Raw genomic sequence first — 13,489 nt, forward strand, 5'->3', positions numbered from 1 at the left:
TTAGGTCTACAGGAGGTTTGAAGAAAAATCTTGCAAAACGCTTTAGAAACGATACAAAACTTCGTTTGGATCTTCTTGTATCGTGTCGAATGAAGTTATTATAGCCTACTTAGTACGGATTTGAAAAGCTTCGATCGCGCTTGAGTAGCCTAAATATCCTGTAGGTTCGAACAACTCTATAGTTTATTAGGCCAGCAATGTGTCGTTCTCACACTTTAAAAAGTTCATGACCACTAGCTCAAGCAATTGAAAGGCTTGGATGGTTTATTGACCTGCGTTTCAACGATGCTTATATAGAAATAAAACTTACTTACAATCAAACAATATAATAGAATGCAGAATCGTCGCGCATATTATCTCAGTAAATAAAAAAAAGGCTCTGCCAAGGAAGAAATGAGAAGATCAAATATCGGTGGTGGAACTCTCGGGTGGGGTTTATGTTTGAGAAGCAGCAATCCAACAATGTTTAGCGACATACATTACAAGGATTATAAAAACTGGCGCTAATTTCAATGACAAATAGAATCTTTGTTTTTACACGTTTGATGACTCGGTCTTTGCCAGTGATTCAAAACGTTCACATATGTATAAGTACACGAAACTAGGACTAAAGTCCAACGGTATCCGGCTCTCAAATTACCGGTAGGCTTCCACGCTTCGTGCAGAGGATGATGGCTATTATGTATAGCAGTAGTTCCCAACCTTTTTCATCCGATGGACCCTTTTAGTCAATAATCAAATCTAAATTCCCCCCTTATAAATTTAGTTTTTTTTTAAACTCGTTTACATTAATATTTTAATCTAAGTCTTGTAAGATAAACTAAACTTTCACTAGTAATAAGCTTTTTAGCCTGTAATATTCCTTTTCATATTAAAATAATTTAATTAATGAAGAACGTTGCTGAAAAGCATTTTATTCAAATAAAAGAAAAAAAATTGAGATATAAAGACCAGCTGAAAGTCTTCCTCAACCATGCAAACATTGATCTGGATTCATGGGAACAACTTGCTAGTGACAGATCACTCTGGAGAAAAAAACCCAAGGAAAGCACGAAAATTTTCGAAAAAAGCAGAATACAAAAGGCATATGAAAAACGAAACACTAGAATAGAAAAGCTAAAACTACCACGTCCCCCACCATCTATAGAATGTGATTTTTTCCCACGTCCTTCCCATCATAGACTGGGCCTCCAAAGCCACATATGACCACCATCCAAAGCCAAATTCGATCGGACAAGAGCTGGAGCCAACGACATTCAAAATATAAGAGTCAATGCATTTAACAGTCTGTGTGATGCTTGTGATTTTTTGTTTCGACAACTCATGAATGTAGTGGTAGAGTATTGGAAAGAGCATAACAAATATCATTCTCCACATCTAATCTGTTTCTCTGTTTTCTTTTCATCTGCAAGAGTTGAAAAACCTGATTTGCATTGATAGGTGGAAGCAAACGGAAGGATACTTCGAATAGCTGTCTCTGCCACTTTGGGATAGGAATTACACGTTAATGGCCAAATCCAGTGATTGATTTTTTTTCTTTGAATAAGTCTCTTGTGCAAGAATCCGTTGAGTTCTAAAAATTCATTTGGCAATTTGTCAGAAACTTTTTCCATCAAGAATATGAATGAATTTCGTATTAAATCAAGCCCATCGTCATAAATTTCAGGAAAATATCGAATGAATTCCAGTTCTAATGCTGTGAGATGTTGCAAAATCAATTCTTTTTCCAATTCTGGAAGAACTTGTTCTTTGCCGTCAACAACCAGCACCGATGATAATTCTTTAAATATGGTGACATGTTCGATTGTTCATTCTAACTTTTCTCTTTCAATCATCAAGCTTGCTAGTGAAAGCTTCCAAAGCATCTTTAAATGCTGAGCGGTACTGGCATCTGCTCCTGGAAGGGCCACCAAAGCCAGGCTGGTCGGAAGGTAGAGGCCAGACAAAACGTAGTCTCCCGCGATCAGGACAGCAAAGCCTACCTTAAGACAATCTCCTAATGACAGTGACATAAATCAATCACTCTCTTCCAACCTGCCTTGAGCCAGCATGGAAGCAGTACAGTTTGTAAATTCACATGGTATCAATATGTCAAAAGCGCATGGATACAGATAATCAATGTTGATGCACAATCTGCTTCAAACGGAGATGGCGATTGAATATATACCGTATATTGGTGTTTTTCCCTTGGCTTTTCAAATTCAGTTTATTCAATGGACCAAACATATCAACTAAATAAGCAAGGAATCTAATCCATTTGTCATCATTCAGCAACGAAGCAAATTCCAATTTTATTTAAAGGTCAAAAAATAATTTAAGTTCTTCTCTGAGCTCAAACACTCGCTTGGTTACGTTTCCTTTTGAAAGTCATAGAGTATTTGCATGAAAAAGAAGTAGGCCTACGTGATGGTTTGCATCCATGTCAATGCACAGTTGCTTAAATAATCGGAAGTTAAGGGCTCCTCCTCAATGCTTTAAAGCTCTTGTCTAGGCCAACTTACTAGGCTTAAAAAGCTTTACAATCCTAAAACCAAATTCCCTCCTGAAAATTGCAAAATTCCCCCCTAGTGGGGAATTCCCCCCCGGTTGGGAACCACTGATGTATAGCCTAACCTTATAGGCTCAATCAACAATAAATTTATTGTAGCATATAGGTGTGTAATAAGATAGTATCACGGCTTTAAAAAAACAACACTACTTTAAGACCCAATTCCATGTGGTGTTACTCGTGAATCGTGATGGATTATAGTGCGAGAACTCAACTGACGTTTTATTAAATACATAAAGGTTGTCCTTATTAATATTAGCTTAGTTTTCTTGCAGTGTGAATGGTTTTTATCTTGCTAAACGTTCATTGCTTTTGCAAAGTGTTCTTGTAGTGTGAACGAGCCCTATAAAAATCACTGCACTATGGAGCTTCGGACAATTTACATACAAGTTTATTTATGCAAAGTATACTGGCAAAGTGGAACGCCAAGCGTGTAAGAAGGCAAATAGTTGAATAGACCTCGAGCATTTGGAGAAGGACTCCACTCCAAAAGCAGATTTACAAATTTCTCGTTTGTTTTTGGATATCGTGGAAACCAATATTTGGAGGATATATTTATCTTTGTTCCATTCTTGCTAATAATTCCAACATCAGGCTAATAATAAAAATAAGTGGTGTATGAGTTAATCGTTTTGTAAGCAAAACAACAGCAAAATCAAGCATGGTTGACGTAACTCTTGGGGTTTGGCCTTGAACAACACACCTCAAAAACAACTCTTTAATAGAAGGAACAAATACAATAACACACCAGTACACTTCAATAACATGCCAAAACTTCACTCTACAAACCTCAGTGAGCAGAGCCACATAGGTCAACTAAGCTCTTCGTACGAACACGAATGTTCTTCATTCGTAAGCCGTTCGTGTTTGAGTAAGCTATTTTGTTCGGGAAGCTTTGTGCCACTATTTTGAAACAGGAAGGTTTTTATTTTACAAACGGTCAAAAATTCTCTAAAATAACTGCACGAATATAAAAAAATATTAAAGTGCTTTTGACAGAAAAAAACCATGTGTTTTTAACTTTTTGGTTATTTCTCGTATTTCTACATCGCAATATCTTTTAGCCCCATGGTACAAGTGCAAAACGCTACGCAGAACATAGACCGATGTTGTGCACGGCGGTGGCGGATCCAGAGGGGGCGATTGGGGTGATCGCCCTCCTTAAAACACAAAAAGTAAGTTTATTTACAGTGTTTTTGTAAGGTTGAACTAATGTAGTTCTACACCTTATTGTGTTTTGTTGGAATCGTCCCCTGCTAATGCTATTTAGCTGGATCCTTCCCTGGTGCTATACTTTTCTCCGCTTGTGATGATTTATAAAAATGCGGCATGATCTGGCAAGCTACAGCATTGATGATTCTGTTTGAAAAACTGTTGAACTAAGCTTATTTGCAGTTTTAAATGCCAGGTTAACTTGCACTTGAAACTTTGCATAAAAATGACCAAAAGAGAGCCATAGACCGTTGTCAACACAGCCATCGACCTTAAAAACTAGAACTCCAAAGATGTCAATTTCGACATTAGTCTTTCAGATGCATGACCATTGACCAATCGCCATTGGCTTGCTGTGGTTTTAACACTTGTTCAGTCAAGCGTTGCTTCAAATGTCGTGTTTCACATGCTACAAACTTTATCAATGATGACTTGTAGTAAAAACACTGTTTTATACATGTGAGAGGCAGAAAAATAAGACAATGTCGAAATCAACATTGCCGGAGTTCTAAATATACTTTATTCCAGGGGTTCTAATGTTAATAATAACAGAACAGTCTTGCTCATCACTTACCGCAAAAGATGAACCAAGCCAAACGTTGACGTATTTGACGTCACGATCAGTGTATTCCACCCAATACTGTCCAACTGTGTTGTAAATTGCATCATACATTCGATCTGACATTATTTCGGCCACGGTTCCGTTATTCAGGCCGCAAAGCCGCACAGCCTCGTTGTACTCAACTCCAACACCACGAGTGTAATGAAGTTTGAAGCACGAACCATTGTAAAAAATACCGCTGGTACATGTCTCTGTGAATACAATTTGATGTCAGATTCAGTTACTTTAAATTGATATTGCACTTACTGAACTTGCGGTAATTTAATTGTAGTTTAATCGAGTTGTTTACCAATGTTGCTATAAATTTTAAAACTTTTGAATAGCAGCTCAATCTTAATAGGCCTATTGTAGATGTAGAGTAGACTGTAGCGCATTACCAGATTGAAGGGACCATAGTTATTCTGACCCCAGTACCGTAGGTCTATGCTACGTAATGTTAGGCTAAATTTGTATACTTAGCTTAAAAGCCGCATACAACCGGAAAAATAGAAGCATGCTGCTCGCGAGCTACTGTCGGCCAAACCTGCCATATGTGATCACATTGTTCCAGACGGTTGTTCGCCTGGTCAAACGTCATGTAGAAACCGTTCGGGTCTACTGAATATTACGTCATGGAAATTCCTAAAACATGAGCCAAAATTGCACCATCGATCGTAAGACCTGTGTCAAACCGGTTTAAACCTGTTTCAGTTTGAAACCTGTTTAAACATGAAATGTTGCGTCGCGCTACTGCTGGCGTGCCTTTGAGTTATCACAAATTTTTCTGATTCATTCTCGAAGTTGTTTGTTGGAAGTCGGTCGCACATTTAACTGGTTTATTTGGTGCTTGCTAGTTGGACAAATTCTCCGTCTTTTATCCAAGTAATCTGTATCGTAGTGACAGTTTTTAGTGGTGTATCGCGTTGCACCCCATTTCGATAGCCGCGGGCTAATTTTACAGGAATACACTTTAAGAATAGACGTTTCAAGAAGTGTTTCTTTTTCGGTCGATACATACAGACGAACGGATTCGGGAATCTTATGTTACAATTTTCCCACGAAGAGATTATGGTTTACCGCTGTGACCATAAAAAATAAAAGACGAGTTCTTGTTAGCTGGTGGGCCAAGAAGCACTTGAAGGCATAAAAATAAAAGACGAGTTCTTGTCAGTTGGTAGGTCAAGAAGAAATTAAAGCAAGAAAAATAAACGACAATTTTTGTTAGGTGGTAGGCCAAGAAGCACTTGAAGGCATAAAAATAAACGACGTGTTTGTTGTCAGCTAGTGCAGAAGAACTACTTAGAAGTACAGAAAATAATAAAAGAAGATTTGTTGGTTGGTAGTCTACACTCTTACAGAAGCAAAGAAAAGTAAAGACATTTCTTCTCAGTTTGGTACAGAAGAAAAATAACTTTGACATTCATTGGCAAGAAAGAAGATTAAAAGACAATCCATCTGTGCTTGTAGATTCAAGTGGAAGAATCCAAGCAAGTTTTGTGGACTTTAGGACTTCATACTCGTACAGCTACGGTATCGTGCATTTAAATTCTTTTTTGTATTTTTACGGTCTTTGCAGTTAAGTTTTTTATAACTACTGTAGCCTAATAAATTTGTGTGTTTGTGTAACTTAATTTTTTTTTTTAATTGTTAATTTAGCCCCAACATTTAATATGTCTACACTCGGTGGCGACAAGGACTCGACCGCCGTAGACTCGACTGAGTTTAAGCCTGATGATGTTCTTTGCGGTCGGGCAGGCCATTCTGGGGAGGGACCCAATAACGATGAGGCTAAGTCAGTTCGAGAGGCCCGGCATCTTAGACGGGATATTTTGACTCAAATTGGGAAACTTTCTGTAGCCCTAGGTTCTTTGAGTGATAAGCAGGAACTGTTAATTTTTAGATCTAAGTTATCTACTTTAGAAGAGGAATTACGGCATTTCCATGCTCTTTTGACTAAAATCTTTAACTCTGCAATCTTGGCAGAACTTCGTGATAGGGTAGACCCCGAATTTAACTCGTTAAAAAATAACTTTGAACAAAAAGAAAGTGAGTTCTCAGATATGTTGGATGCTGACATACATCCTGAGGATAGCGCCTCAAATGTAAGCACTAGGATGTCTAGGACTTCGTCTCGGATAGTGGCACAAATTAACCTGCAGCTAAGACGAGAGGAGCTCCAGATACAAGCTGAGGCCGAAGCGAGAGCTGCTGAGGCTGCCGCGAGAGCTGAGGCCATTCGAGCTGAGGCTGCCGCGAGAGCTGAGGCCATCGCGAGAGCTGCTGAGGCCATTCGAGCTGAGGCTGCCGCGAGAGCTGAGGCCGAAGCGAGAGCAGCTGAGGCCGCCGCGAGAGCTGCTGAGTTCGCACTCAAAGACGCTCAGTTGAGGGCTGAACAACGTAAAGAGGTAGTTTTAGCTGAATATCGATCAGAGGTGGGCTCTCGGCGTAGCTCTAAGAAGGGCTCTTCTAGGCATTCCAGAAATGAACATCAATCGCAGTTTAATTTACATAACCTTTTCCAAACGCCCGTTCAACCTGTGAGTGGACCAGGGCAATCCACACGTTTTCCAGCTGTTTCAGGAGGTCTCGGGGCCGCGGCTAAGGGTCTTCCGAATGCTGTAGAGCCAAGGTCTGCGAATTACAACCGAACTCCTCCCCCAGAGCGTACAGGTCACGGGGCCGCCATTAGTAGTAATGCTTTGCCCCCTTCACAGTTTTCTGCGCCGCTAGGTTTTGATCGCCCAGCTACACGTAATTTGGGTGGTTGTGAGAGGCGTATCGCGTCTCCTGATTTTAACGTGTGTGAGGATCGTGATCGGGCTGTGCACGTGACTGAGCCCACTCAGCCCCTTAAGGGATATAGCTTGTCTTCTCCCGCTAAATCGAGTTCTCAACAGCAGGATTGCTTTTTTGAATACCAAAATAGTAGGACGTTTTTCGATAAGGCGGCCTTGATTGGTTACGATGGTAATAATATGCCATTTATCTTCTTTAAAAATCGTGTTACGGCCTTAATGGCAGCTTCGCCCTTTAAGGGGACTCGTTTGACTTTATTACAAGCAGCTTGTGTTAGGACAGCTGCGCAAACGATTGCTAATTTGGTTTCTGACACCCCTGGCTTGTCAGAGGAAGACAGGATAGAAATGTCGTTAGCTCGCTTGTCCCAGCGTTTTGGGGTTCGTGGAGGTCTTTTCGCAGAACCAGAAATTAGAAAGTATCGCTATGGTAGCAAATTGACTTCGACCTCTTCCAGTGATCTGAAAGAGTTTAAAGATGAATTATCGCAGTGTTTGCTTTACGCGCAAGCTTATGGTCAGCGTGACAAATTGGAAGGACGTTTTGTTTTGGATTTGGCTAAGCGACTCCTGTTTGACGCTAAGCAGCGTTATCTTGACTTTTTAGGTGATCAGTATGGTGGCACTGATGAGCCTACTTTTCAGAGTTTGTTTGAATTTGTAGTACGGGAGGAAACGCGTAAGTCGACTGATTTTAGCATTATGCTAATGGGCGATTCTGGTGAGTCGCAGCAATTTAAAAAGTTTGGCAAAGGAAAATTGTCTTCATGTCCGGTTAGGCAGACGTCCGTAAAACCCCATGATGATGTGATGTCAGGGAGTTCGCAGTACTCGACTGTTGTTGGCGCACCGCGAGGTGGTGAAGCCAGACGTAAAGACCTGCCGGCATGCATTTGTTGTTCGTCACGTGGTCAAGTTGAATATCATTTTTTGTCTAATTGTAAAGAATTTTTGCGCTTGACACCTAAAGATCGGAGAGATGTCATTGTGAAAGCTGGCAAATGCTTGAATTGTTTGCGCCAGCATATGGTTAGGGATTGCGTTCATGCAAATAACTGTCGTAAGTGTGGGCCTAACAACGATAGGAAACACTATTTTCTTCTGCATGATTTTTATGTGACGTCACGTGATTCTCTGGATTCGGTTGGGAAAGATGATGCTCGTGCCAGAGTTCCTGTGCGTAATGTTAAGATTGGAAATGTTAAAGCAGCCTTTAACCGCGTTACTGCTGCTCGTGTTTTGAATCCAATGACTGGCAAATCGAAGTTGGTGTATTGTCAGCATGATCCTGGTTCGCAGTTGACGTTTGTTTCGAGTGATTTGGTGTGTGAACTTGATCTTAAACCGTACGATAAAGCGTCGTTTAAAATGGATACCCTGGCTGGTCAGAAAGCTACTTGTGCTGACCTTGTCAAACTCAACATCCAGTCGTTAGAGACAGATGAACTGTTTTGTGATATAACTTCGGTGGTTAACCCAGCTTGGGCTGACGATGTTAAAACTTTACCGCATAAACAAGATTTAAATGGTTTCCGTCATTTTCATGACGTGAATATGTTTCATTTGAATGATTGTAGTACTGTAGATGTACTGATTGGCAACGACAACGCTTATTTGATGTGGGCAAAAAAAGAGCGTGTTGGTGAAAATCGTAGTGAACCACATGCTTTACTCACTCCTCTCGGTTGGTTGGCTTGTGGTGGTAAGTCACCCTTAGATGAAAGCGTTGCTAAAGTGTGCAGAGTGCAGACGTCTTCAGAGTCGGATGTCATCTCTGGCTTTCAGCGTAAAATTGAGTCTCGTGATATGGAAATAGCAGACCTGAATAAAGTCATTCAGGATCTGACGTTGCAAAATGAAACCTGTGAATTGTCTCGCAATGATAAGTTGGCTAGAGAACTTGTTGAACCGAATATTGAGTTGAAAGATGGTCGATTTGAGATACCTGTTCCGTTGAAGGAAGATATTGATCTACCTAACAATTTTGTGTTGGCGTCAGATAGAGTTGCTGCTTTAAGGAAGAAGGCTTTAAAACAACCTGAACTTCGTGATTTCCTTACTGACACCATGAAAGATCTTAAATCAAATGGCTATATTGAACGTACTGGTGAAGCAGGAAATGTCAAGGGATTTGAATGGTATTTACCATACTTTGTTACGTCACAATTAAAAAAGCGCATTGTTTACGATGGCAAGTCTGAATTTCGAGGAACTTGTGTTAATGATGTAATGTTTTCGGGTCCTGACTTGTTAAACCCTCTGGTAGATGTCTTGGCTAGATTTCGGCTTGGTAGATTTGGTCTCATGGCTGATGTGACTAAATGCTTCTTTCAAAAGAAGTTACCCGAGTTGATAGAATCAGCTGAATTTCACAACGCCCTGAGACAGAGAGAGATAAACTGGGAATTTATACCTCCGTATGCTCCGGCGCAAGGTGGCGCCTGGGAGGCAATGGTTAAACAATTTAAAATTGCATTTTTTTCACATTTTGGACTCTTCAAGTCGTAAGCCCAATTTTATTGAACTGCTTACGTACACAGGCAGTGCCGTTCAGATCGTGAACGAACGCCCTTTAGTACCTTTGAGTGACGACCCTAGGGATTTTACTGTCATCACCCCTGCCTCACTTTTGACCCCATACTTAGACCCATACTGTGCTGTTGGGCAACCACATGATCGTGACCAATTAAGAAGGGATTATTGGTTCAATTTGTCACTTTCTCAGCAGTTTTGGAGTAAATGGATCGATTTTTACTTGCCAGGTCTTCAGGGCCAGAAAAAATGGCTAAAAATGGCCGAGAATTTGGAGCCTGGTCAACTTGTAGTGGTAGGTTCTCTCCAGGACATTGGTAAACGTGGGAAGTATCAACTTGGGAAGGTGCATGAGGTAGTTCCACAAATTAGGAAAGGGAAGCCTGTGGTTCGCAGAGCTAAAGTTGCCGTCTGCAACTATGATGAGAGTACGGGGAAAGTGAAAGTAGACTATGTGTTGAGGGATATTTCGTGCCTCGCCCCCGTAAAGAACACCTAAGTGTTAGGGTTTGAGCCTGGTTTTGTCTGCGGTGGCCGACACTTGTCTGAGCCCGGAACAGTCGGTTATTATCGCAACCATGGTATACAGCGTCATTTTTTGCGTGTACCTACTACCTATGGTACCAATTTCATGTATCGTCGTGTTTATTCTTATTGCTGTTCATTCTTTGCATGCCCTTTGTATTTGCGTATTAACTTAAACGTGAGTGATTCAAACAATTTGTGTATCATGTGTTGTCAATGTCAAACCGGTTAGTTGTCAAACCGGTTTAAACCTGTTTCAGTTTGAAACCTGTTTAAACATGAAATGTTGCGTCGCGCTACTGCTGGCGTACCTTTGAGTTATCACAAATTTTTCTGATTCATTCTCGAAGTTGTTTGTTGGAAGTCGGTCGCACATTTAACTGGTTTATTTGGTGCTTGCTAGCTGGACAAATTCTCCGTCTTTTATCCAAGTAATCTGTATCGTAGTGACAGTTTTTAGTGGTGTATCGCGTTGCACTCCATTTCGATAGCCGCGGGCTAATTTTACAGGAATACACTTATTGAATAGACGTTTCAAGAAGTGTTTCTTTTTCGGTCGATACATACAGACGAACGGATTCGGGAATCTTATGTTACAATTTTCCCACGAAGAGATTATGGTTTACCGCTGTGACCACACATGTATAAATGAACTTCAGGTGCACACAAATTGAGCTACTGAAACATCAAATAAGAACAATTTTACAGACTTTTTATTGTTGAAGGTTAACATCTTCCCTAACTCATAGTTTTGAAGTAAGGGTGTAAAGATATTAAGTTTGAACTAAGGACGAGAATACTAATCAATTTGTGATAGAAATGAAATTTTACCCATTCGTAAACGTCGAATTTCTTCGCGAAGCTCTTCGTATGTTTCACAATTGCATTGTCCCGGACTTCCAACATCTCCTTTAGGGCCAGAAGGTCCCATCGCTCCAGTATTACCTTTTTTTCCCGGCCGGCCATGATGAAATGAACCTGATGTGCTCTCTTCAATTGTCTGCGAACCAGGTTCGCTTCTCATTGACAAACAAACATCTTGAACTTGGGCACTAACAACACTAACAGCAACACATAAGTAAATACACCGTAGAAACATGGTGGCCGCTAGGCTACTAAACTAACAAAACAACGTGCTAATTATAAAATAAAAATGCTTTTTAATTAATCATACCAGCAATTTTAACATTTTATTTAAATATAGCCTACACGAAAACCAAATAGGAAAGAGATCGGTTATAAAAGTCTCTGTTAATGAAATGGATACAATCATATACGTATACCAATTGTTACAATCAATAGGTATAGTTCAGACGGCAAGTTAAGAGGAGAAGTGCCAGATTGCTCCTTTCATACTTTCTTGGTAGGCGGTAAGCTACGTGTCTTCGATTAGGCGGACATATTTTTCCTCCACTTCTTTTATTCGAGAGAAGTTCCAAATCTTCTGTCTTGGTACCCGATCATATGCTCTTTTTAGGTCAATGCAGCTCTTCTTTTCTTCCTATATATTTTTCTACCAGCTTACGCAACGCAAATATTACATCTGCTTCTTCCCGGCATAAAACCAAACTGCTGTTGTAAAATAGTGACTTTTTCTGTGAGTTATTTATCTAATATTCTCTCCCACACTTTTAACGCATGCAAGGTGAGTTTGGTGCCCAATAATTGCCACACCCTTGTATGTCTCCCTTCACTTTGAAAATTGAAATGAAAGTGCTACTTCTCCACTAATCTGGCATGTTCTCTGTCTTCATTATCGTCTGAAAAATAGCGGTTAGCCATTTCGTTCCAGTCGCTTCTACACTTTCCAAACTTCTGTTGGAATGTCATCTGGTCCAACTGCTTTTCCTCGCTTCCTGCAAGGCATTCGATAACTTCTCCTCCTTAACTTCAGTCACATCTTCATCCACTGTTGGATCTATGGTCACATGTTTTCTTGAATTCTCGACATTCATCAATTGCTGGTAGTAGACCTACTCTCTCTATTTTTCTAGAATGTCTGCATCACTTATCAGGATCTGTCCGTTCTTATCCTTCACCATCTTCGTTTGGTAGACATCTTGGGATTTTTTATTCTTTTGTTTGGCCATTCGAGTTGCCTTCAAAAGTCCATCTTCACTTTTTAGGCTTTTGTACAGGTCTTTATATGCCACACTCATTGCTTTCACCACCGCCCGCTTTGCTTCTTTGCTCGCAGTCTTATACGCCGAAAGATCAGAATATCACGTGCTGAGTCACATGACTGAAATCAGCTGATTCGCATATACGTTGATTGCGTTATTGTTTTCGAAGAGGGGAATACGTTGAAGTGCCTACCCTTTTCTTTTCCACAAAGGCTTCCTTCACCTTGTTGATAAACTAGCAAATAAAACGAATAAAAAACAAAAAACGAAAAAAAACGACGACTAAAAACACCGTTTTTAACTGCTTGACCAAGCACTTCATGTGTAAGCCAGCGCACTTGGTTTGGTTGGTTTGGTTTTTAAATCTTTTTCAGAGTGGTCGACTTGCCTTAGTTGAGCAACCTAACATCGAGAGCTCTCACTCTCGCATGTAAGGCAATGTCGACTAAAGGGCGTGAGGACTAGTCACCCTCCTCCGTAGGCTTGTAAACAACAAAACCATGCTATGAAAGCAGGCAAAAAAATCATTAATTTTGATATCAGCCCCAGCCTCATGGGCAAAACACGTGTCTATCGCTGAATTGATGCTACACTCGACTGCCGAGAAACACATGGTTTTGGGAAAAGTTTTGATGGCTATATAATGTGGAGGCTACACCGCTATGGTTAGCGAAACACAATGCTCGCTGTTCAATAGTGAGTAGTCAGGTAGTGCTGACGCCAGGAAGATCGCTCCTTCTCTACTTTTTTCATTCAGTTGTAAACAATTTTTTGGCTATAAAAGTTGTAGCTTGCCATAAAAAACATAAGCTATTTGTTTCCAATCCTCGATTTACACAAAAACAATTATTAAGTTAAGCTGACAAAAATAAGTGGAGCTGTGTTCACAAACTTCATGTACTGTTGCCCCCTTACAGTAGGCTAGTCTACAGGCTACATTATCATCGCAGCTCAGTGGTTAAGCGCCCGATTCAAGATCAAGCTGCGCTGATTCGACTCGCTTGAGCAGCGCATTTCAGGTCTGCTGTCCATCCATCGGCACCCAGTGAATGGCGTAGCTCAAAGACAACACCACTTCAATAACTATGGAAAATTTACTCTGGCAAGCTCGGTAACGTGACCTGCGTCAATGATTCAAATCCTCTACAAGTAT

General features: G+C 40.5%; 1 protein-coding gene across 1 annotated transcript; it reads right to left on the reverse strand.

Annotated features, from left to right (window-relative positions):
* Positions 1-2,634: 2,634 nt before the first annotated feature.
* LOC145768562 (uncharacterized) lies at positions 2,635-11,146 on the reverse strand. Its single transcript, XM_082580092.1, has 3 exons — positions 11,045-11,146; positions 4,335-4,573; positions 2,635-3,143 (listed from the first exon to the last, which is right to left on the reverse strand). Exons 1-3 carry the CDS (start codon positions 11,142-11,144, stop codon positions 2,940-2,942), a joined length of 543 nt encoding a protein of 180 aa, XP_082436218.1. The 5' UTR covers positions 11,145-11,146; the 3' UTR covers positions 2,635-2,939.
* Positions 11,147-13,489: the final 2,343 nt, after the last annotated feature.

This window comes from Aplidium turbinatum, chromosome 1 (genome assembly GCF_918807975.1).
Source record: "Aplidium turbinatum chromosome 1, kaAplTurb1.1, whole genome shotgun sequence".
NCBI classification, from domain to species: domain Eukaryota; kingdom Metazoa; phylum Chordata; class Ascidiacea; order Aplousobranchia; family Polyclinidae; genus Aplidium; species Aplidium turbinatum.